The following is a 23,457-nucleotide window of genomic DNA, read 5'->3' on the forward strand; positions in this document are numbered from 1 at the left end:
TGGGCTCGAGTTCTCAGCCAATCGCTTATACGTGTCAAGGTAGCCCTACAGCTAAGGCAGATGTACGAAACATGATGATTCATGGCCTACTTGGATTTACTTGATGTCCGAAGCATCCATACCAGGCATATATCAACATTGATATGATGCTCATTCACCCGAGTCAACCCATCAATTAGAAAAATTCTGCTGTCGTTGGCTCAACTCGCCGTTGGTTCTGGTCTAATCAACCTGTATCTATCGACGCCCCCTGACATGCCCTGGCCCCCAATGCTACGTTGTGGCAGGTACCCCCCAGCTCCTCCTGCTGAACACCATTGTACCCCAACCGTCATCCACAGGGGGTCTCGAGTACCAGCTGCGAATTTGGCCCGTACCCATTGCAAAGCACATTCTCACGGGTTAGGACTTTTGCCCTGCTCAAGTGTTGACCCATACGAGAACCTCGTTCCGTGATCAGAGGCAGAACTCCCACTTCGTTCGACGGCGAAATCGGTCCGTACAATGATGCCCGCCGTGACAGCTTTTGGAGGCTCCGCAATCTCGTCGGGTTCGTTGGTGCGGGTATCATCTCGCTCCGCGCTGACGCTCTCGTCCTCCTCCTCCTCCACGACGGTCGGCGAGGCCATGAGTATGGCGGTACCCGACTCGGAAGCCTGAGCCCGGGCTTGCTGCAGCGCCCTGGGCTCTTGGCTCTCCCAGCGCATGGCCGGGGGCATATCGTCCAACGACAGCGACAGCGACAGCGACTGCGCGGATCGGCGGCGACGCTTGAGTTTGCAGCGATCCACCGCCGTCGTCGTTGTCGAGACCTCGGTCGCCGAGTTTGACGTGTAGAGGGGATGGGTGGAGGTAGTACCGGACCATGCTGGGGAGGAAGTGGGTGAAGAAGACCCAGATTGTGGGGATCCCAGCGCAGATGATTCCGCCATTACACTCGACGAAGACGAGTATCAAGTTCTTTTCCAGAACCTGAATCCTATCTTCGAAGTAGTGTTCTTCGTCGTCAGGTCGGGCCTGGACTTCCAGGAAGAATGCAAAAGCCCACCACGCGGCAGCATTGGCTCTGGGGTTGCGATGTTAGATATTTCCACCGAAGATGTCATCACTGGCCAAGATAGCGGGCAAGAGAAAAGCTGCTTACATCCCACCGAAGCCAAACAGAGCGATGACCGACAGTTTCTTTCCCAGCCCAAGCTCCAAAGGCAGCACAATCGCAGCCGGTATAAGGAGACAGCAGAAGTCGGTGACAATGTTCGAGGAATACCAGAATATCCCTTCCACATAGGTAGCATCCTCGATTGCATCAGCCAGATGTGGTGAGAATTCCAGCGCTTCGAATATTATATTAAGCATAATGTAGCACACCACGAACGTACTGAGGAAATATACCGACCATCGTACCCATCTGGCTCGGGAAAGTCGGGGATAGAACGAGAGGATGGCGAGTTTTATCATGCATATAGTAAAGCTCCGGGCTGTGCTTGCTGCGTAATTGAACTGGTTATTCTGTTAGCTCTGGTGGAAGGGGTTAGGTAGAGTAGAAGAAGGCCACATACGTCTTGTACCTGTTTACTCAAGGATGTGAACGCCGCCTCGTCACCTGGGTCCGTCTTTGACCAAGCAATGAAGTAATAGTCGACTACTCAGCAGTTTCTCGTCAGATACGTTATGGCGGCACTGAATCGCAAAGGGGAGGTTGTGTGAATGTATGGATAAGAAGTTGTGCCAACTGGGCAGTCCCAACTTACAAACAACTGTGAAGGCAACAAAAGTCCACATGCAGATCCAAGCAGCGAGATAAAAGTCTGATGGGGTGTAATCAGTACCTGAAACCTGGAAATGAGGAGCTCGTCTTGCCTTACAGTCGCTGACATCCAGATCTTTTCGCCTTACCTGAAGACGAGTGAATATTCGAAGTACCACAATTACAGTAGCCACAGCAGCTGTCGTGATGCCGACGATATCCTGAGGCTGCATCTTCACTGGCCTCGGGTGCAAGCGCTCTTGCAAAGCGGTGGGTAGAGAAGAAGGGGCTTGACGAGTCTACGTCGGTATCATACGGTGTCTTGTCGGCAATGGCAGTTGCCACAAACACCAGGAGGAGGTCATTGAGCAAGAGGTGAGCAGGTGAAGAAGAAGAAATACCATATGTATAAGGATTTCATGCTGTAATGGAACAAGATCTCGCCTATCGATAATTCAAAGATGGGGGACTGATTGGATCGAGTTCCTTCCCCCTACATCGAAGCTGAGCTCTCTAATTCGTAGCACAGCGGTTTATCGGACTGGCATCCGTAGAAGTTTTCTTTAGTACCGGCAGTCTTACGGAGGGCCCATGCGGTGCATCCCTTGCTTCGATCTGGGAAAAGGGACAACAAACATGGCCATCATAGTTTGCTTGCAGCATCATATCATGGCAGCAAACCATGTCTACCTAACTTACCCACGCGGAATCCTGTCACGTTCAGTAATCAGTCCAAGAAGGTCATCCATACCCAAAGTCACCACTTAACGTTATGTGAAGATCGCTTCGATGGTCACTCAAAACACGTTTTTCTCAGGGCTGGCAGTGCCGGGAGACTACGGTGATAAGAGTCCTCTCACATGCAGGGGTTCGCGAGCCATACGAGTTAGCGTACCATCCCCTCGGAATATCAACACAGCAAGGCGAAAGGAGAGTAAGGCAAGCCGCTGCTTCTTTCTGCCGGTCTCTGCATTGCCGTGCAGCCCTGATCTTGGTCGGTCCCAGATTTATTACCTTCCATGAGCGCACTAGAACAGAATCATGGGAAACCCAGTCGGAATCTAACTACGGCCGATGCCCAGCACCGACTACACCGTGGCTAAGGTAGCATTCATCGAGGGCAAACATGATACAGTGATGGCCGCCCAACGAACCCCTGACCTCGCCGATCTAACGTTTGGGCACCAACAGGATTTGTGACTGGCTCACCAGCGAACTGTTGGCTATCACCTAGCCACCTGAAAGCCAAATATGCGGCATGAGTTCAAGCCTTTGGTGCAGTAGCGTCGTGTTCGCAGCTCGAACCATTACAAGTTAGACCCGAACTCGGTTTGTAAGACCTGGTCCAAGTCATGCCTGTAACCCTTTTCGTCATGTTTGTAGCGGAGGGCATGAAATTCGCTTCCAAGTGATGATACAATTGGAGCATCGGAAGATTGACCGTCAGGAGCCCGATCTTTCCTTGTCAAAGGTTGTCAGCTGGACTCATTCCAGGCAATCACATCATGTCGTTCTCACGAAGTTCCAATAAACCATGGTGCCTCCGGACCCCAATACCTCATAATCCCGAGCCGTGTTCAAACACTCTAGTCATACGGCGCTTACTTCCCATTCAAACGAGCGAGTAGTATGCCTAAGTAGGTGCTCGTCGAGATCACCTCTCCCGACAGTTTCGCTCGTCAGTTGGCAGTACAGCCTGTGCAATTTGGGCATAGTTGCTCCATCTACACTTCGTCGCGTTCAGTCTTCACTGATACAGAGTGCGAAGAACTGAGTCGATTCTCTCACAGTTGACCTGGAATCATACAAGTTGGCCGGAATGCCGGCACGTATCGCACGACTACAACGGGTACGCCGCCATGATCCTGGAGGATCTCACAAGAGACTTGAAGACTCTGGCAACACGGCGCTCGATGCCGCTTATATGAGGCAGTCTAGAATGGGCGACAGCATGGTTCCAACGATGTTTAGTTACTGGGGTGGGCCGTTCCATCATGGCTTGGTCTCCGCTACCCATCCGTGCCGCTCACGAGAATGATATGGTAGATGGCAAGATCGAAGCATCCCACCCACTCATGCTCGTACATAGACTTTTTGCTGTTTCCGCATATGATTCCGCACGTGACCAGAGTCTAGCCTGGATGTCGCGTTTCTTACAGTCGACATAGGTGCAGAAATACTACTAATGCTTCCTTGTTTGCCCCATAATTGCTCCGAGGTATTCGTGACTGTGCCGCACACCAAACGGCGTAGAATGCCTATGTTCTTCAAGTGACCCGCAGCCCCATCCAACCAACACGGGCTTTTCTAAATGTTAACTTGAATTGGCTACAAGGCCCGATGCAATGCGAAGGCTAAGCTGGAAAAGGAAAAAGGGCACTTACATGCCATCAGATATCCAAGATGGAACCTCAGACCATAGTGAACTGGATGCTGGCTTGCTTACAGCAACAGCAGTTCAGGGAGACACGCTTTCAGTATAATATAAAGAGGCTCTTGCAACTCAACGATTCTGCTTTCTACACGACAACTCACACCTTCCATCAGCAATCTCACTGTCTACCTCAACAACTCAACCAATATCAATATTAACACTGCAGCAACGCCACCATGCGTCTCTCCGCTATCGCCACTACCCTCATCAGCACCCTCACACTCGTGCAAGGAGGCTTTCTGCAGACATGTAAAGATCCAAGCATGATTGAAGGAGGGCTCGAGGCCTCCTGCCGCACTTCCAGTGGTAGCTGGCGCCATTCCAGGCTTTCGCTCAACAGCTGTCTTGCGAATGACAACGGTGTGCTCACCTGGAGGAAAAAGTAAGTCATATATCCAATATTTCCCTTCGACCCTCAAATTCTGTAATATGGTTTCCGTTCGACCAAGAGAGATAGTGCTTGGCTAACAAATTCCTTGCTTTTGCTTGTGTAGCGGTGGAGCCATGTCCATTTGTCGGTATGGCAGATCTCAGACTGGTCGTTACGCGCTTTGCTGGAGCTGTGATATGAGAGGCGGATCAACAGACTTTGACTGTGTCGAACTGGGTACGTATCATTGATATATTTAGCCCCTGCCGCCGGCAGTCACAGGATCTAACTTGCAAATGTGTAGACGACAGAATCAACAACCAAAATGGGCATCTTGAGTGTTTCGGTATGGTTGGATCCTAGGGGAATACTGGCCACATCCTGTACTGGGTAGTTGAGTAATACATCCAGCCTGATTATAATTGCCTAAGTTACTACGTGTGGCGCTATCACACCTACTGCTTAACTTGACATAGTCGTGGTTAATAAAAGCCTGGTCGGTTACATGATGTTTTACTACGAGTCACTAGATGTGCTCTCCCTTCAATATTACAATTGGACTTTATTATGCGATATACCCCTAAATGGAATCAAACTGTACGCAGTTCAGTCATAGCTCCGGTAGATCCTCCGAGTCGATCCCACCCATCAGGATTCTAGTCAATTGCCGCTGGGCATCCCCAAGGCTCCCAAGCTTCACATGGTGGACGATCCCCAATCGCTTCTCATAATACTTGGGATCGCTTTTCTGTCCCTCTTCGTAATGCTCCCTTGCCCGGCCATACAATCGAGGTGGTCCCTGTTCAATTTTATCTTTGAACTCAGATCGGAGGCTGTTAGGAAGTTTGTCGAACAGCTGCGTTGCATCACCATTGTCGCCGATCTGGACAAATGTGGCGCCACATGGGCGATATCTCAGGTCGCCTCCGTGTGTCGAAATAAGTTTGTCACCTCTCTTAGCCTCTAGGGCCATGACCTCAACTATCTCGTTGATCAACTTATCCTCCTGAGCCACCAGAGATGCCCCATTCGTGATCCAGATAATGTTTCGAGGTATGCCGTTGGGTCTCTCGTCATAGCTCTTGAGCGCCAAAACGAAAGCGTCCATATGGTCATCCCCATCACCGCTTGCTTCGAGGAAATCTTCGATAGCCTCGTTGGGCATTTCGGGGTCGTGTTTGGGAAATTCACGAGATGTGGGATTGCCGTCAGGCTGAAAGTAGTGGATTGTAGTATCCTTGTCGCTCTCTAGTATCTGAGGGCGTAATGCTTCGAGGATATCCTTCATGAGCTGTAACTCATGTTGACCCAAGTCATTATTGTTGTCCAGGAACACGTGATATTCGAATCTCCGTGACATTGTAACTCGGAACCAATAGTGTCTACACGAAATCTGTTCAGGGGCAGATAAGATGCATGATTTCCTAAAGGGTTCCTCTACGATACCAGTGTTGAGACAGAGCTTTATATCATGTCGTCCTAATGTTTGCTCTCCTTGTCTCCCTCTCTTGTTCAAGATTGGCTGTTGGTAGTGCAACCGAGCATTTGTACGACATACAGGTGGCCGCAAACGGAGGCCCTAGATGGGAAAGAACCAACCGAATGTATCACATTGTGTAGATAGTAGAGCAAACATTGTTATCACTGGCTTCGGAAGTAAGGTGTTAAGGTGTGAAACTGTAAGTGACGTACACGAGAAAAATGAAAGGTTTTATCATGGCAGGCCTCGAGGGGGTCTATTTATAGGCGAACTCCACTACCAGTCGGTTTGCCTCCTTCTTCTCGGAAGGATTTCCAGCTGGAAAGATTTACCGGGTTAAGGGACGTTTGTACGACATGGGTAAACTGCAAACGGAACATATAGAACTTGGATTGCAAGAAACCCAACCAACTCGTTGTCCGTATCCTGGGAGAGCATGGAAACACCGCAAAGATCCAAAAGAGCAGGGTTGGCAAGCTGGAAAACACATTCTTGGGGGAGGACAAACAGGCAAAACAGCAAGCAGTATGTGCATACTGTTGGTATCGATTACTGTAACCATGCATAGAACGACACAACAGAGAATCTTGCATGCGAATAAAATGCCAAGCTGTGGTAATTAAACGAATTTATCTGATACTACGGAATCAAACATCATAAATAAGTGTCGGCGTGATCTCGTGATCAAGCAAAAGCAACAAGGATAGCTAACACATATGCCCCGGCCGACATATCTCGATATCCGTTATGCCTAACCATAAAAACCATCTCTGCTATGGGGCGCCTCACCGTACCAGTTGCCACTTAATCCAGATTGGGATCAATTGCACCCATGATGATCTTTTTCAGCATCTGGTCATTCACGTCTGCAACGGAGTTCACCCTCACATAGTCGACTATGTCGAAGCGTTGATAATAGTCCTCTTTTCTCTTGACATCATCAGTCTGACTGAAGTATGACACGACTGCTTCAACTGCATCTTTATCCGATTCATTTTTGGCCTCTTCCTTAAGCCGGGCCTCGAACGGTTCCTGGAGGTCGTTGTCTAGAGAATCGAACAAATCTTGTACGCCATCCACATTTCCAAACTGGACAAATGTGATGCCCATTCTACGATACGGCAAAGAGGCGGGGTTTCTTTTGGCGAGCTTAACCATCGCAGTGATGATTTGGTTCTTTAAGCTTTTCTTGTTGGCGACATGAGAAGCCCCGTTCGTGAGATAGACGAAGCTGCGAGGGTAAGACAATCCGGAGTGTGTGTAAGAAGCTTCGAGGTCTTCGTAGAGGGTTTTGAGTAGGACCTGTCCATCCTCAACATGCTTCAGGATTTCGAAGGCCTCAAGCGGCAACCATCTCAGTTGGCCAGGTTGGGAGTGGAGGTCCGCAGAGCGAAGCGCATGAGAACCGGTTTTCACATCGACACGGGGTTTCAGCTTTCGAACGACAGCTTTAATATTCTCCAGTTCATCGTCAGGAACGCTGTTGTCGACGTAAACCCAAACACCATGATCATCCGCCATGTTAAGTATGGGTCTAAATTGCCAATTTTGATATGGAAGTATCGAAGCAATGTCTAGGCAAATCGCTCATTAGGATGCAAGCAGTGAGCGTAAAGACCTTTTATATTACATGATTCGCAATTGCTTGCTTTCCATATCTGGTGCTGGCGTGCATAGCCCAGTTAGGCTTTAGCTGTTGGTAGTCCATACAAGTCAACACGCATCTGCACGACATAGTCATGACTGCAAACGGAAGCGTGGCTAGAAGGGAAGGCCAAACTTGTGGTTTGATGGGTGTGGAGGAGAGAAAACATGCTGGGGACCCAAGAGAGAACGTACAGCAAGCTGGAAGACACATTGGCAAGCACAATCTTGGGGAGGGGCAAACATGTCGGCAGTATGGTACTGCCAATCAGTTCAGGCACGCAGGGCGAGAAGTCAATCCGAGCCGTAACGTCGAATAGGATTCCAAAACCGCCTTTTACGGATGACCTAATTCAGTGACATCGTACATACAAAACAGTCAAGGTCGTGAAGTCGTATGATACAGGTCGTTGGATTACTTCCTCCTAACACCGATTTCCACATTTTCTTTTCATACACGAAGGCCAAACAAACAGGGGGGCGGGCAAACGATGCTCATTTTGGGGGAGATCGCAAAAACACTGCCTCGGTGTACCGAGTTCACTCTAGTTGATTGATTCCATCGATACCCTGTTGGAAAGTACCTATTACTGCTTTGATATTGCTTTTGTTTAGCGACCAGTCAGCTTGTTGAGGATGCTGCTGCCCTTCTTCTTGTCGGCGTCGAAGACGTTCAGCAGGCTCTTCCAGACCTGGCCGGGTTCTTGGCTGGCGTCGATGGACTTCCAGATGCCGGTGTTCTGGTAGTAGCCAACGACGGGGGCGGTCTGTGCGTGGTAGGTTACGAGGCGTTTCTTGAGGGCCTCGGCGTTGTCGTCCGAGCGCTGGACCAGGGGCTCGCCGGTGATGTCGTCCTTCATGTAGCTCTTGGGAGGGTTGAAGGTGCTGTGGTAGCTGCGGCCCGAGGCCGGGGGTGGACCAGGCGGCCGGTGATACGGGCCACAAGCAGAGCATCGTCGATTTTGAGCTCGACGGCGTGTTGCAGGGGCGACTTCTTATCGGCCAACATCTTGTCCAGAGCCTCAGCCTGGGGGATGGTACGGGGAAACCATCGAGAATGAAGCTGTCGCATTGTTAGATTCTTCGTCCGCAAAGGTGGGCGCATTTGGATGCACGGGATTCAACATACCCTCCCTTGCACTCCTTGTTGGTCTCGAGCTCCGCCTTGATCATGCCAATGACGATGTCATCGCTGACAAGACCACCAGCATCCATAATCTTCTTAGCTTCCCGACCGAGGTCCGTCTTCTTAGCGATTTGCGATCGAAGCATGTCACCGGTTGCCTTCGAGTATTGTTAGCAGGCTGTGTGTGGTATTGTAATCGCCGAGTCGTGTCGTGTGGACTATACGCACCAAATGGCAGCACGAGAACTTCTCCTTGATCTTGGGTGCCTGGGTGCCCTTGCCTGTGGAAACGCCGCAAGTTAGTTAACCGAGTACGTAATCTGCCAGCCGGGTCGCAACCGTTATTGTAAGACATACCAGCACCGGGGGTCCCATCAGGATCATGCGCACGCCATCGGTGGACTTGACTTCGCCGGTCTGGCGCTCCTCAAGGCTCTGGACGCGGTTCTCGAGGCCCGTAACAACGTCGCGCAACCGCTGGAGTTCCTGGTCAATGACGCCCATTTTTTCTGTTTCTGATGGAGGAGCTGGAGGTAGAAGCCGGACCGAGGCGATCGGGAGGGTCGAGAGAAGGGGGGATGGAGAGGACGGGTTGAGAGGGTGGGAATAAGATCTGTTGTTGGACTTGGGAATGGCACGGAGAAGAGGAGGAAGGGAGAGAAAGGATCGAAGCTCCGAGTCTGGAGGTTGCCCGGGTCTTTGGTTTCTCTCTTATTTGTTCGCGAATAGCTTTCCAAGCCCAGGACAGGGAACAGGTTGCGACAAGAACCCACCCAGCAATTGGGGCCTGCCAGTGGCTGCGGAACTGGTTTTCAGTGGGCCCGACGCACAACCACGAGGCAGCGAGGGCGCCCGTTAGCGGCTTCGGTCACCTGGAGCTCGGCTAATCTTTGGATCTGTGGTGCTAAACACAGTGAACAGGCAGGCATGTACCTCCTGATCTGGAGTGACATGCAGTGAGTGATTTGACGGCGCGGCACTCACGCTGCTATCATTCTATCTCCTAGGACATGAGCTTCTTCAACTTCCCTTGAGCCGCTGGGCTGGATGGATGAGAGGATCGCCGAGAGCACAAGCACAACCACGGCCTCCCCCTTTCGGTCTATTTTGGGCATCACATCTGATTTGGACAGTTCATATCAGACCATCAGAGGAAACACTTCAAGCCTCGAGGTCCACTGGTAGCCCGATTTTACCTGATTACCATGTACGCATTCGGCACTACTCTGGATTCCATGTTACCTAATCGTTTTCTGGAACTTCAGCGGTTGGACATTCAAGCTTTAAAACCGAGATCTCCGGTATTCGATGGACTGAACAGATATGTGATTGGCGTTTCCAAGATGAGAGATAATATGACTATGCACTCAAATCCTGAAGTCATGTACACTCTTCTTTAGATTAGAGACATTCCTATTGCGGTCCGTTTCCGCGGGCACACACACACAGGGATGCGTGCATGTGCAGCGAGCCGCGGTCATTCCCAAAGTCGCCTCTCGTCCTGTCGGCCGGCAGCCACGGAGTTTCATGTGAGCTTGTCAAATCGTTTTGATGTAATTCTTGGATCTTGTTGAGATGGACGGGGGGGATAATACGGCCGAGGTGGTGGGGGTGGGAGCTATCAGCCACCACAGCCACAGTGTCAATTGAGGCGGAAGCTTCTTCCCTGAGCTTCCGTTGTTGGATGGTGGGGGCAGTAAGTCGTCAGGTACGTACCTGAGCTCTTGGTAGGCAAGGCAGCCTCACCACTACGCAGCACTCTCTGGACGTATGTGCACTGAGCTGGCCCATCATCAATCGAATCATACCCTCAGCCTTCCCATCCAGCGACCAGCCCAAACCACCCACCACATCTCCCATCCTCTGCAATTCCATCATTACGTCCGCTTCTTGCCGAACCCTTCGACCAGCGGGGTATTAGAACTCACACGGACGGATCGCCACGATGCCCGCCACCACCGCCGAGACGCTCTCGTTTGTCTCGAGAAACGTCACCGTCGCCCCCTCGTCCTTCTTTCCGTCGTCGATCACTACAACAGAGCGGCCAAGGGCACAAGGAAGCGAGTCGTCGGTGTACTGCTCGGCCAGAATGATGGAAAGAACGTCAGGGTCTCCAACAGTTTTGCAGGTACGGACAATCCTCCAGCCCACGATATTTCGCGGACGGACAGCAAGGTGGCACTTTTGGAGACGACCCGAAGCTAACATGCGATCCCTGGACAGTGCCGTTCGAGGAGGACAACGATGACCCGTCAGTATGGTTCCTCGACCACAACTACGTCGAGAACATGAACGACATGTTCAAGAAGGTCAACGCCCGGGAGAAGTTAATAGGATGGTACCATTCCGGCCCGAAGCTGCGCGCATCGGATCTCGAGATCAATGAGCTTTTCAAGCGCTACACACCGAATCCGTTACTCGTTATTATCGACGTTCAGCCCAAGGAGTCCGGCGTACCAACTGATGCCTACTTTGCGGTGGAGGAGATCAAGGACGTAAGTAGTAGAGCGCATATCATACGCATACGGACCCATTAGCTAACCAGTTCCAGGACGGCACAACCACTTCCAAGACCTTTGTCCACACACCATCCACCATCGAGGCCGAGGAAGCAGAGGAGATCGGTGTAGAGCATCTGCTTCGCGATATTCGCGACGTTGCTATTGGCACTCTGTCTACCCGAATCACGAACCAACTGCAGTCCCTACAAGGCCTTCACCTGCGACTGCGCGAGATCCAAACCTACCTCCAGAAGGTGCAGGACGGGCAATTACCCGTCAACCACGCCGTGCTGGGCAATCTCCAGGATATCTTCAACCTTCTGCCGAACCTTTCCACACCCAAGCCTACCGCCGATGGCAAGCCTGGCAACGCCAGCGAGCTGTCGCATGCCATGAGCGTCAAGACCAACGACCAGCTGCTGGCCATCTACCTTAGCAGTCTGATCCGCGCCATCACTGCGTTCCACGACTTGATCGAGAACAAGATCCAGAACCGTCAGCAGCAAGAGGAGAAAGAGGCCAAGAAGGAGGAGGCTGCGGCGGCAGCGAAGGAGGGTGACAAGGATAAGAAGGAGGGCGGCGTCAACGGCGTGAACGGGGAGACGACAGAGAAGAGCGGCGAGAAGGAGAAGAAGAAATGAGCACCATGACAAAGTGATGCGTTACGGCGTTTTGGTAATGCATTCTGAGACGGCATTATGTATAATACCCTGATACTAGACGACATGGACAGTCTGGTTCAGGTACGTTAGGCTAAAAACGATAGAGCTTGGCCACGATGACGACAAGTTCGTGATTCCCTGTACATTTTGCTTGCCTGTGATACCACCAGAAATTGCGTTTGCCAAACTCGAACAAACAAGAAACTGTTGTATCAATCCCGACGTCCTTAACTCCAATTCTCGTCCCAGGGGTATCTCAACTTTTTCTCCTGCGCTTAATCGTACACAGCGACAAAGGTAGGACCTAGATGCCGGCTACCAGTCCGGCAGCCTCTTCCTTTCCAGCCCGCCTTTCCGCGACATAGCCCCCCAGTACGTCCCTCCACCTCTCCGCCAGCACGCACGCGAGGAGGTGCTTGCAGCAGGGCACACCGCCGGTGCCCACTACCCCGTCGTCCTCGTGCTCGGGATTCAGGCCATCCCGACTCATACCCCCAAACTCCCAGGCATCGTCGTCCTCTTCACCCTCTTGCCGCCTCTCGTCTCCGGGCAACCCTGCAGCAGCGGCGTTGCGTTGACGAGGTAATGATGATGCGGAGCCAGACGATGCAGAAATGTGATAGACTGGCGCGACCGTCTCGGCGGGAAATGCGGAAAACGCAAACGCGGCACAGCTGCAGTTCCACGCCCGCGTCTGCACCACGTAGGTCGGGCCTGCTCCTCCTTCACTCAGGGCGGCTTCGATGGCTCGTCGGCCGCGGCGCGAGGGCTGCTGGGCGGAGCGGACTAGGTAGAAGAAGTTTGTTTCTTCTTCATGTGTCTCTTCGTTGGCCTCTTCTGGCCTGATGCTTGTTTTATCCTCTCCTATGGGCGCATCTTGCTGAGCCGGAGCCGTAGCGGCAGCGACATCAGTGCGGGCAACTGGGATAATGCGGGTCACTAGACGCCGGTCCAGCAGGTCCAGGGCCGGGAGCAGGACGTTGGGGTAGAGAGTGTGAAGGGTGGCTAGGAGAGGTCTGGCTTGGGAAGGTGGTTGGAATTTCAGGGGGTTTGAGGAGGGTAACTGTTGTGGCCCTGGGGGGATGCTGGATAGCGTATTGATGAGGGACGTGAGAAGGGCCCTTGGCGTTGGGAGTACGTCGGCCATGGGACTTCTTTAGATTTGACTGGCTGGCCCTTGAATGAAAAAGGGCCAGTCCTAAGAACAAAGTAGTATTCCGGATCAATTCATTATTTGTCTGTATCCAGCAGCGCGTGCGCTCCACGAAGCTGCTCTATTTGGTGTGTTCTTCCAGGAGCCCCCGTGTTGCATACAGAGTGATAACATACAGAAAGCTACGCCCCACTAATGCCCGCCATAATTAGACCACCGCAGCTACAGTCCATTAACTTCATCCCACCACCACCATCGTGTTTCCCCATTCAAAAAGTGATCGATGAGCCCCTATTCCCATGAAAACATTTCTGAAAGGAAGTCCGAGAACTGTATGTCCATGCCCATCATGTAAATGATCGACATGCCAAGGCCTACAGTCGCGAGCACAAAGGCCGGTCCGCGCAAGACGTCGCGCCACTCGATGCCAGAATCCGGCTGGAGCATCCTGTTGATAGAGAGGATCGTACGTAAGTATACATTACATACATCAGCGTGTCGGAGCCCTGGTGTTTGAGTTACATGTACATATCCGTATGTGTTTGTGTGCAGCAACTCTGCCAAAGTCGAGAGTGAGAGATGGGAACTTCAGGAAGGAAAAGAACTCACATCTGCGTCATGAGGGAAAGGAACGCCGCGGACCAGAGCCCTCCGACCAAGCGTCTCTGCCGCGTCACCGGTCTCTGTATGTAGGGCATAGGCGGCTGGGCGACCGGTCGGTTGAGTCGCTCATCACCACCAGTGCCTCTGCTCGCCGCCGCACGTCCGGCTTCATTGCCCTCCTTGTTCCCTGCTCCTTTCCCAAATACTTTCTCCACTACTACCTCAATCGCTTTCTGCTCTGAATCTTGTCCTTCGTCTTGCGGTTGGTCTTGTCCTTGGTCGTGCTTTTGATCCTCTTCCTGCTCCTGCTCCTCTTCGTCGCTGCTACTATGTTGTTCCAGCTCCTGGCTAAGGGGATGAGCTTCCTGGGCCGGCGTGCTGGGGTGTGTGATATTGGTAGCGCTGGACGACGCGCTCGACACATTGCGGCTATGCTGCCGCTGTTCCTCCGCTCGCTTCTGCCCCTGTTTTCGGCGGCGGTTGTTGTTCCTGTTGCGGCCCATCGTCGACGTCGACGTCGTGGTGTTGTACTGAAACGATGAGTCCGAAGTAGTAGTGGCAAGAACACCATTGGAGCGCCGCGACGGCTCGCATCGTTGACGCATCTGTTTGTGCCTAGTAGGCACAAGTCAGAAGCAGGCGCGATACTCCCTGGGGCGTTCCTTCCTTCTGCTTCTGCTAGTTATCCCACAGATGTGTGTCTCGTCTTCTCCTTCCTGGACAAAACGATATGTCTCCCTGGTTCGATGTGCGTAGTTGAGGGCAATCGGCATAAGCGAAGCATTCAATTACGACCAAAGAGACCTCCGCCTGGCGATACCGTAGCAGTGCGAATATCTCTGATATCTGGCATCTCACAATGGCATTTTGGTAATGCTAGATATCTACTGGATTGGATCGACTTCAATCGAGGCACCAAAAATGGTGCAGGTCGGATTTCTGCCCGATAGGTGTAGAGCTTCCATTTATTGCTGTCTTGACTACCAGCATTGGAGTATCCTCAAAGAAAATGCTCATTGTTGCTCATGGTCCATCTGGACCCAAGACCGACCCGGGTACTAGATGCCGTCCGTATTTGACCGCCTCGGCCTTGGAGCATGGCAATCCGGGGGCCCCATCATCGCGTGCTTGGTCGATGCAGTGAATTGAAGCTCGTAAAAGCAAAGCATGCACCCCGTAATGGGTGCTGATCCATGTCCACTAAAAAGGGGGTTAAGAGTAAATGTGGTTCAGCAGTGGCCATCGGCTTGACACGTTAAAGAGTGTCGGCCATAGCTTAAGTAGGTATTATATCGTGCGTTGGTCACCGATACACAGGAGAGCTTCAATTCAGGAGATGATGATTATTTTAAATGTTTTTGTCTGGTTTTTAATATTGTAGAGTGTGAACCTTAGGATATCTATATGGTACTTTGAAGCTTTCAAGTATTTTCAGCCCAGGGCCTCTCCATCTGTGACACATTAAATATTCTCAAGATTACACCCACTCCTTGGGCTCCCGCAGCACCTCGAGCAACCGCGACTCCCGGCTCTTAGGCTCGGGCTCGTGCATGTACGCCCACTGCGCCGTCCGGGGCAAGCTGATCAGGATGCTCTCCACCCGCGAGCCCGGCGTGTTGAGGCCGAAGGCGGTGCCGCGGTCGTGAACCAAGTTGAACTCGACGTAGCGGCCGCGGCGGATCTGCTGCCACTCCTTCTCCTTCGCCGTGAAGGGCGCGTCCTTGCGCTTCTCGAGGATGGGCAGGTACGACGGCAGGAAGCTGTCCAGCACCGACCGCACAAAGGCGAAGCCGTTCTGGGTGTCCACGACGTCCTCGTCCAAGTCGTCGAAGAAGATGCCGCCGATTCCTCGGCGCTCTCCTCGGTGCTTGTTGTTGAAGTAGTCGTCACACCAGGCCTTGTATCGGGGGTAGTATTCCTTGTCGTGCTTGTCGCATGCCTCCTTCAGTGTGCGGTGGAAGTGGACGGCGTCCTCGTCGAACAGGTAGCTCGGGGTCAAGTCGCTGCCACCGCCGAACCAGGCGGCCTGCGGTGTGCCATCGGGGTTCATGGTCTCGAAATACCGGCAGTTCATATGCACAGTGGGGGCCATGGGGTTGTGGGGGTGCAGGACCAGACTCAGGCCGAGCGCGTAGAAGTCCAGGTTGTCTACATCCTTGACGTTCTTGTGGTTTTGACGCATTGCCGCAATGCCGCCCTTTGTCAGGGTGCCGTACACGACGCTGATATTCACACCGGCCTTCTCGAAGACGTTGCCATCTTGCAGAACGCAGGAGGTTCCGCCGCCACCGTTGGGGCGTTTCCACTCGTCTTGCTTGAAGCGGGTGCCGTCGATTTGTTCTAGAGCGAAAACGATATCCTTCTGCTTCTGTCGGATGGCCTCTTCCATGCGAAGGCGCATGGGCGAGTTGTCTGTGATGCCCTCCTCCTTCTTTAAGCGCTCGTCGAGGTCGGCGAGGGTCCGCGCCTCGAACTTCATGGGGTCTTGGTAGGCCTGGGAGCATTGAGAGATTTGGGTCAGCCATTGGCTCTTCCAGGAGGGGCCAATTGGGGCGGAGGAAGCTTCTTACCATTTGGTAGGCGAGTGCAGACAGTGTGACAGCTCCGACAGCAGCGAAATGGGCAGCACGAGAGGGGGTCTTCTTTGCGCTTGAGCTAGAGCTGAAGAATCGTCGAGGCAATCGTGGGACAGCGACGGCCGGCCGCAGCCTTAAGAAGGTTGAACCACCCCGCCGGGACATGGCTCCGATCAAATGGTTGAGCTGAGCTGGGTGACTGGGAGATTGGCACGAACGATAATGAGAACACAAAGGAACGACAGGAGGGAGTCGGGCGAGAAGGGTCTTGTCGCCCGATCATTGCACAAGAATCGAATGTTAGTCAGGTGTTTCGGCTGTCTGGGGGACAGTTCGGGACAGGGCTTCTGGACAGGGCCCTGGCAAATTGACAGACGGAAAGCTTCGCTGGCTGGGCGTAGCACGCGCGGGCTGCCGCTGTCCCTAACCAGGCACTAGCGGCCGGCGCCACCCCACCCTGCCCACTGAGGCCAGCTAGCCGACCACTAACCTGGATCCCATTAGTGCTGCCACCAGCAAACCACCAGCGCACAATTGGCCCAGCGCTGGTACTCAAGCAGTGGCCAGCAAGCAGCAAACGGCAGACAGGCCCAATGCCGGGCCTTGTCCAAGCCTCAAACAGGACATAGTCAGCAGATATCACCTGGATCGTCATGCCCTCTTTCTCTTCTGAGCAGCCCCGACCGCCTAATTCGCACAACTTAATTGCCTGTCAGCCCAGATTGGCCGGACTTGTTGAGAAAGCCTAGCTTCCCGATCCAGCTCGTCGTCAGCTGCAATCGTCCGTTTGCTGTCTGCTTACTACCAACTAGGCATGCGCGTGCCGCCAACAAGGAACTGGGCAGAACTTGCTCCGGAGAAACGATCGATCACGGCAAGTTACCTCGGGAGCTCGGGATGACCCCATGGTGGCCCCCCATCGGCATTACCTGAAGATCGGCCCCTTTGCTGGCCAGAGCACGAACCACAACGGCCAGACAATCCTGTCATAAACAGAGCATTTTCCTCAGCCGTCGGACGCTTGCTGAGGCTCGGGAGGAGAAAAGGCCCTTATGCCTTGTGATCTTGGCCGAGCATGAGCCTTCACGTGAGTAAGTGCGTACTTGTCGCATTTCGTCCACAAACCACCCCTAAAGCGGCCACCGCACACTTTTCGTCGCTCTCAAATCCCCCCTCCTCCGCACCCTACCCAATGCTGTTTCATCGCGATAAGTCATCTTATGTAATTGTCTGCAAGTGTTATGTATGCAAGAACGCTGATTGGTCTGTTTTCTTGCGAGAACGACATCATTGCCCTGGAGTCGGGGACCTTGATGGGCAGCCAGGGGTAAACCTGCACACGACCATGTATGATTCCCATAGAGATAAAATGGCAAGAAAAAGCAGATTTTACAGAGAAAGAGAGACACCCAGATTTCTAGTCGCTACGATTTTACCCGGAGAGTTTTGACCAAGTGACGATGGCACAAGCAAAGCGTAAAAATGGCGGCCAGCCGGAGGCAACAGCAGCTGGCAAGAAGACCAAGGGATCAACTACAGCGATCCTGAACAAAGCCGTTCCAGCAAAGCCCCTCCCTGTGACGCTGTTGTCTGGCTTCCTCGGGAGTGGAAAGACTACGTTGCTCAACCATATCCTAAAGGGTGACCACGGCCTTCGGATCGCTGTCATTGTGAATGATATCGGGGCGTAAGTCTCCTGAACCCCCTAAGTCTCCCATAACAACCAACCTACTAACAGGGTCACTCTTCAGCATCAACGTTGACGCGAAGCTCATCAAGCAGTCGAACCATCGACTGACCAAAACCGAAGAGAAGGTCATCGCCCTGCAGAATGGCTGCATCTGCTGCACCCCTGCGTGGCGACCTGCTCGAGGAGCTCGTCCACCTAGCCGAGCTGGACCAGTTCAACTACATCGTGATCGAGAGCAGCGGCATCAGCGAGCCGGAGCAGGTGGCTGAGACGTTCGACGAGCAGTTCTCGGAGACGATGCGCGCCATCGACCAGAACGCCGACGGCGTCGACCAGGAGCTCGACGACGACATGCGGGATGTCTTACGCCGCATCGTCGACGCCGGTGGTCTGAATAAGTTCGCCGTGCTGGACACCGCCGTTACTGTCATCGACGCTTTCACCATCATGGACGACTTCAACACGGACCAGCTCATCGGCGACACCCGCAAGGACGTCGTGCCCGACGAGGACGAGCGCACCGTCTCGGACCTCATGGTCGACCAGATCGAGTTCGCCAACGTCATCATCCTCAACAAGATGGACATGGTCTCTAGCAAGGAGCTCACCTCGGTCCGGTCCCTGGTCTCGCGGTTGAACCGCCGTGCCACGGTCTATGAGACGAGCCTCAAGCGTGCTGAGTTTGATGTCAAGAGCATCCTCAACACCAAGACTTTCGATCTTGAAAGTGCAAAGGTCCGAAAGACTTGGCTGGAGGACTTGCACCATATGACCATGCGACAGGTGAGCAAGCTCCGACTTCTACGTCAAAGCTCCAAAGTAGTAGAGTGATGCTAACAGATAATCATGCAAAAGATAAACGGGCGTAACAAGATCACTCCGAAGCCGGAAACAGAAGAATACAACGTCCGCAACTTCATCTACCAAAGAAGCAGGCCGTTCCATCCGCAAAGGCTATGGAAGCTCATCTATGACAAGTTCATCGTGCAACAGCAGGATGACGAGGAAGAGCAGTCCAGCGGCGGAGATGACGAAGACGGGGTTTCATCCGACATCGGCAGTGACGAGGAGTCCGATGTAACCTCCGGTGACGATGAAGAAGAAGAGGAGGAGCTGAGCCCGCCGTCCAACCAGGAGATCCTGGCAAACAAGAGCAACCACCCCTCCTAGCCCGTCTTTTCCGCTCCAAGGGGACCTTCTTCCTCGCCGCGCGCCCCAACTACCAGGGCCAATGGTCCCAAGCGGGCGCCATGCTGGCTCTGACGGGCGGCGACCCCTGGTTCTGCACCCTGCCGTTCGAGGAGTGGACGTCGGGCGACGCCGAGATCGACGCCATGATCTGGCACGACATTCGAGGTGATGGCAGTGACGGCGGCTGTTGGGGCGACCGCCGGCAGGAGATCGTGTTCATCGGCGAGGACTTGGATGTCGAGGGGCTGCAGGCGCTGCTGGATGCGTGCTTGCTCGACGATGCCGAGTTCGCTACGTGGGAGGCTATTATGAAGATGGCGCCGCTGAGCGATGAGGGCAAGACGGCGGCGCTGCAGAAGGTCTTCAGTGATGGGTTTGCGGGTTGGGCTGAGTATGATAATGATGAACATGACCACGAGCATTAGCATATAGTATACTGGGCACGATGATCACGATGATCACGAAACAAAATTGGTTCTCATAGGAAAACGTCACGTTTCGGAAGAAACTATTTTTCATCATGTTTCCTTCTCGCGAGTTTCTTTGAGGAAATACGTCGTATTGTTGTCTATTCCTACAAGAGGTATCCTCAGTTTGTGATATATAGGCAATGCTGTATTCACATATGCCGCAATGCTGCATTCACATATGCCCCTTCTGGCAATATCCTTTATCTTATCGTACATGCCTCCTCCTCCATCGTGTGGTTCGGGTGTGTGCCCGACGGACCGGCAGAGTTCTGTTCTCTCCTCCACTAGTCTACTCGTCCAGCTCCATCTGATCCTCCTTCAGGGAGAGGGTGGCAGCCAAGTTGCCCCTCTCGGCGTCGTTGTGGGCGTTGGCTGGATCTCTCATGGTGACGTCTTCATCGTCGCCATCATCATCATTGTCCAAGAAGTCCTCCTCCCAATCCTCGGCATCGTCGGCATCGTCCTCGTCCGAGTAGGTATCGGGAGGCTCGCGCCAGGGCTGACCGTACTTGTCCACACCCTCCTCCCCGTCCGATGGCTGCCAGTAGGGGTCGACGTCTCCCGAAGGCAGAAGCGGGTTGTTCGCACTGGCACCTTGAGCCGCCTCGTTGTTGGCAGCGGGGCCGGCGGCGGCGGCGGCGAGGCGGGCTTGGGTGTACTCGTGATCGATGTAGATCTTGTCTTCGCCCGAGCCCTGGAAGTGGGGGCTGGTGAGGGTCATGGGGAAGTAGATCTTGCGCATGTTCAGGTTCTTGTCGCGCACTTGCATGATCTCCTGGATCTTGGCCATGTCTCGCTCCCGAGGCGGCTTCTCCTACTCCTCGAGACCGTATCGGATGTCGTACTCGTTGCTGAAAGCGTCGATGAAGTTGACGATGGCGTTGGACATGGAGGTGCCGCCCGAGCGCTTCCAGCCGGGTTGGAACTCCTCGAAGATCTTGCGGGCGTTGATGGCTCGCATGGTGAACTGGTAGAACGCCTCGTTGGGAACGGTCGAGGCGCACTCGTACTTCTCCTTGCATGCCTTGAAGAAGGCCCGGGGTGGCATGCCCTTGCAGTGCGCAACATTCTGGGCGGCTTCGTTCCAGATCTGAGCGAAGAAGTTGCTGGTAGTACGCTTCTCCAGATCGGGGATTCCTTGGCCGTCGGTCCGCTGGGAGGCTGCCTTGAGTCCCTTGACAAGTGGTTTCGAGTACTTGGAGCTGAGGAGGGAGCGGTAGACCCAGGCGTCATGGTCTTGACTCTTGTATGGTTCCGTTTGCCACCGCAGGCCGCAGCCGAAAGCCAAGGGGATAATGTCCTTTAACATTGGGAGACTCATTTTGACAAGAATTAATGTTTGGTTTGAGATTGAGACCAGAATATTAATTCAAGAGGGCCGAATGTTGATGGGATTATTTTGGCAGGATTGTGTGGGAAATGGTTTGTGTGGTGGTAGGGTTCCAATTGGCAGGTTCAGTAAGTGGGAGGATTCCTAGGCCAGGTACAGTCCAGGTGAAGCATTCAATGCAGATGCCTTAGTGACCTATTCACACGCAGACCGGGCAGATAACCAGGCAGATAACAGGAGGGGTAGCACTATGACCTGGCACCTACCCAAGTACATGAATCTAATTACAGCCGGATTTTGCTAAGGATCTCAGGTGGTCAGTTGGTAGACATCTGATCTCTCTGGTAGAGTGGTAGTCCATAGAGGTAGTCTACTAGACAACGCTGGTTCGAATCCGGCCTCTGGTCTTCTAGCATTTTCACCACAAAACTTGAGGGATCAACCAGCCTGTCAGCTGTACAGAGCAGTTAGTACTACGCCATTGCGGAGGCGTTTATGAGAGACATCAATGGCCTTTGGCAAGGGTAGTAACGTAAATGCCCATAAAGGAAGATGTGAGTACTAGCTGTGGTGTACGGATGGCAGAAGGGGATCGATCAACTTTTGCTTCTTTTTCTTTTTATTTATCTTCCCAACCGAATGCTTCAATACATCCAAGCATTATTGACATTATTTTGATTTCTATTTCACCCATATTTCCGAAATACAGAGTGTGATGCTCCCTTTTATGTAACTAGTTGTATTTTATTCGAAGCCTCCCGGCAAGAATTCTCGAAGCTCATCCTAAATGTGATAACCACATCGCTCAGAACTGATCCTCCAATGCTATCAAAGTTTAATGCTTTTATGTCAATGGTATCACGTACGTACTAATCTTGAAGGCTTATATTCAACACGTCCGTCTACCGTTGGCCCCGACTCATTCAAACTGCTTTGGCTATTTCTACGCCAGCATGCAATGCCAGGGAAGGGGGCAGTTATCGGAGACTCAAACAAGCAACATGACCACCGACGGCCAATATACGGATACCATGTAATGTAACGCTGTAGCAACCTAAGGGACCAGCGAGATTGATGTGTCCGAGAGGCTTTCGCAGACGTCGGGCCCACCGTGCCGTGTAAGCCCGCCGTTAGAGTGGGGTTGTCTACGGACCATGTCGTCGGCGCTTGCTCCACATCGGCCGAAATTCTGTCAGTCAATAGATGCGCGTGCTTGCAGTGGAAAGGACGGTCAAATGTCCGCATGACTGCATCCCGGTTATACCGATAGATATCAAATTGCTTCATTTTCTTCTTCTTTTTTTCTTTTATCTTCTCCCTCTTTTATAAAAAAAATTATTAGACCGAGGTCAAAGGATGCTCGAGACGGATAGGCAAAAGAAGTCGGGTGTTTCCAGGCTGAACCTGCACCATTGTAACTTTTGGTGGTGGCTGCGCTTACTGGCTGCCTGGCCCCACATAAGCATTTGCCCCAGCGCAGAGTTCATTTGGACGTCGCATCAGTCATCCTCCAACAAAGCCGGAATTCTTTCTCCTGACCCAAACCCACCACACCAACCCACGATCTTCAATCGCAAAACACCAAACCCACTACAACCACCAAACACGAACCCACGCAAATCGCCCACGCACACACACAAGCTCGCAATCATGGGAAAGGTTCACGGAAGTCTCGCCCGCGCTGGTAAGTTTTTCGACGACCCCGCGCACCGGGGAAATCAATCCAGTCACGCGACCGGGGACGCAACATCGTAGCTGACTGGAGGCATCAACGCAGGCAAGGTCAAGTCGCAGACCCCAAGGTTGAGGCCCAGGAGAAGCCCAAGACCCCCAAGGGACGCGCCCACAAGCGCGACATCTACACTCGTCGCTTCGTCAACACCTCCGACGCCCCCGGCGTCAAGCGCAAGGTAAGAGCGATCCCCGACCCCAACTGATCCGTTGACAGACAGAGAGAGAGAGAGAGAGCTAACTTCAGCGTCATCGCTGCTGCAGATGAACCCCAACCCCACTGCGTCTTGAGAGAACACCGCCGAGAACTCCCTCGTCAGATTGAATTACTCGAAGAACACGATCAACTGCTACGACGGCGGTAGTACGTAGGCCACGCGGAGCCGAGGAAGTGGTGCACATCTACATGGTCATAGGAGGGATTACACACACTGCTGCTGCTGCTATGAATGATTGGGCAACCGCGAGGAAGCCGTTGGGCCTGTGGATGTGGCACACGTGTCACGTCGATTACCGTAGCAGAGCAGTCTAGTGGAAGACCTTCGCAGTCCAGCACCACGGCCGCCACGGCTGCAGGTATGGGACAGAGTTGATAGACAAGAAAGAGGCTTATGGCAGAATGGAGTTGCTTACTAAATCTTTCGTGGCATCTGCAATACGTGACTGGCTGTTATCTGGTCTCTTTCGTTAGGCCTCTGACGCATCTGTAGGTAATAGAATCGTGCCATTCACGTTGCATAGATAGGAAG

General features: G+C 52.9%; 12 protein-coding genes across 12 annotated transcripts; 3 read left to right on the top strand and 9 right to left on the bottom strand.

The window, feature by feature from the left end:
• Nucleotides 1-567: 567 nt before the first annotated feature.
• On the bottom strand, nt 568-1,356 carry PG997_000661 (uncharacterized protein; the record flags this gene model as incomplete). The annotated part of the gene is made up of 2 exons (XM_066804976.1): nt 568-1,066; nt 1,145-1,356. 2 exons carry the CDS (start codon nt 1,354-1,356, stop codon nt 568-570), a joined length of 711 nt encoding a protein of 236 aa, XP_066674749.1.
• A 3,805-nt stretch (nt 1,357-5,161) lies between these two features.
• Nucleotides 5,162-5,911, bottom strand: PG997_000662 (uncharacterized protein; the record flags this gene model as incomplete). The annotated part of the gene is made up of 1 exon (XM_066804977.1): nt 5,162-5,911. One exon carries the CDS (start codon nt 5,909-5,911, stop codon nt 5,162-5,164), a length of 750 nt encoding a protein of 249 aa, XP_066674750.1.
• A 924-nt stretch (nt 5,912-6,835) lies between these two features.
• PG997_000663 (uncharacterized protein) lies at nt 6,836-7,552 on the bottom strand (the record flags this gene model as incomplete). The annotated part of the gene is made up of 1 exon (XM_066804978.1): nt 6,836-7,552. The coding sequence occupies one exon, from the start codon at nt 7,550-7,552 to the stop codon at nt 6,836-6,838; it is 717 nt and encodes a 238-aa protein (XP_066674751.1).
• Nucleotides 7,553-8,286: 734 nt separating this feature from the next.
• On the bottom strand, nt 8,287-9,305 carry PG997_000664 (adenylate kinase; the record flags this gene model as incomplete). Its single annotated transcript, XM_066804979.1, has 5 exons — nt 8,287-8,541; nt 8,595-8,738; nt 8,801-8,959; nt 9,030-9,077; nt 9,159-9,305. The coding sequence occupies 5 exons, from the start codon at nt 9,303-9,305 to the stop codon at nt 8,287-8,289; spliced, it is 753 nt and encodes a 250-aa protein (XP_066674752.1).
• A 1,441-nt stretch (nt 9,306-10,746) lies between these two features.
• Nucleotides 10,747-11,943, top strand: PG997_000665 (uncharacterized protein; the record flags this gene model as incomplete). Its single annotated transcript, XM_066804980.1, is given in 4 exon segments — nt 10,747-10,823; nt 10,841-10,929; nt 11,025-11,296; nt 11,353-11,943. The coding sequence occupies 4 exon segments, from the start codon at nt 10,747-10,749 to the stop codon at nt 11,941-11,943; spliced, it is 1,029 nt and encodes a 342-aa protein (XP_066674753.1).
• Nucleotides 11,944-12,268: 325 nt separating this feature from the next.
• PG997_000666 (uncharacterized protein) lies at nt 12,269-13,111 on the bottom strand (the record flags this gene model as incomplete). Its single annotated transcript, XM_066804981.1, has 1 exon — nt 12,269-13,111. The coding sequence occupies one exon, from the start codon at nt 13,109-13,111 to the stop codon at nt 12,269-12,271; it is 843 nt and encodes a 280-aa protein (XP_066674754.1).
• Nucleotides 13,112-13,722: 611 nt separating this feature from the next.
• PG997_000667 (uncharacterized protein) lies at nt 13,723-14,325 on the bottom strand (the record flags this gene model as incomplete). Its single annotated transcript, XM_066804982.1, has 1 exon — nt 13,723-14,325. The coding sequence occupies one exon, from the start codon at nt 14,323-14,325 to the stop codon at nt 13,723-13,725; it is 603 nt and encodes a 200-aa protein (XP_066674755.1).
• An 872-nt stretch (nt 14,326-15,197) lies between these two features.
• PG997_000668 (Coproporphyrinogen III oxidase) lies at nt 15,198-16,461 on the bottom strand (the record flags this gene model as incomplete). The annotated part of the gene is made up of 2 exons (XM_066804983.1): nt 15,198-16,214; nt 16,291-16,461. The coding sequence occupies 2 exons, from the start codon at nt 16,459-16,461 to the stop codon at nt 15,198-15,200; spliced, it is 1,188 nt and encodes a 395-aa protein (XP_066674756.1).
• A 1,295-nt stretch (nt 16,462-17,756) lies between these two features.
• PG997_000669 (uncharacterized protein) lies at nt 17,757-19,602 on the top strand (the record flags this gene model as incomplete). The annotated part of the gene is made up of 5 exons (XM_066804984.1): nt 17,757-17,983; nt 18,048-18,111; nt 18,170-18,769; nt 18,842-19,129; nt 19,177-19,602. The coding sequence occupies 5 exons, from the start codon at nt 17,757-17,759 to the stop codon at nt 19,600-19,602; spliced, it is 1,605 nt and encodes a 534-aa protein (XP_066674757.1).
• Nucleotides 19,603-19,936: 334 nt separating this feature from the next.
• Nucleotides 19,937-20,437, bottom strand: PG997_000670 (uncharacterized protein; the record flags this gene model as incomplete). The annotated part of the gene is made up of 1 exon (XM_066804985.1): nt 19,937-20,437. One exon carries the CDS (start codon nt 20,435-20,437, stop codon nt 19,937-19,939), a length of 501 nt encoding a protein of 166 aa, XP_066674758.1.
• A 24-nt stretch (nt 20,438-20,461) lies between these two features.
• PG997_000671 (uncharacterized protein) lies at nt 20,462-20,968 on the bottom strand (the record flags this gene model as incomplete). Its single annotated transcript, XM_066804986.1, has 1 exon — nt 20,462-20,968. One exon carries the CDS (start codon nt 20,966-20,968, stop codon nt 20,462-20,464), a length of 507 nt encoding a protein of 168 aa, XP_066674759.1.
• Nucleotides 20,969-22,627: 1,659 nt separating this feature from the next.
• On the top strand, nt 22,628-22,999 carry PG997_000672 (40S ribosomal protein eS30; the record flags this gene model as incomplete). Its single annotated transcript, XM_066804987.1, has 3 exons — nt 22,628-22,661; nt 22,760-22,887; nt 22,973-22,999. The coding sequence occupies 3 exons, from the start codon at nt 22,628-22,630 to the stop codon at nt 22,997-22,999; spliced, it is 189 nt and encodes a 62-aa protein (XP_066674760.1).
• Nucleotides 23,000-23,457: the final 458 nt, after the last annotated feature.

This window comes from Apiospora hydei, assembly GCF_038363865.1.
Source record: "Apiospora hydei strain CBS 114990 chromosome Unknown utg000002l_segment0_segment0, whole genome shotgun sequence".
Classification (NCBI taxonomy): Eukaryota; Fungi; Ascomycota; class Sordariomycetes; order Amphisphaeriales; family Apiosporaceae; genus Apiospora; species Apiospora hydei.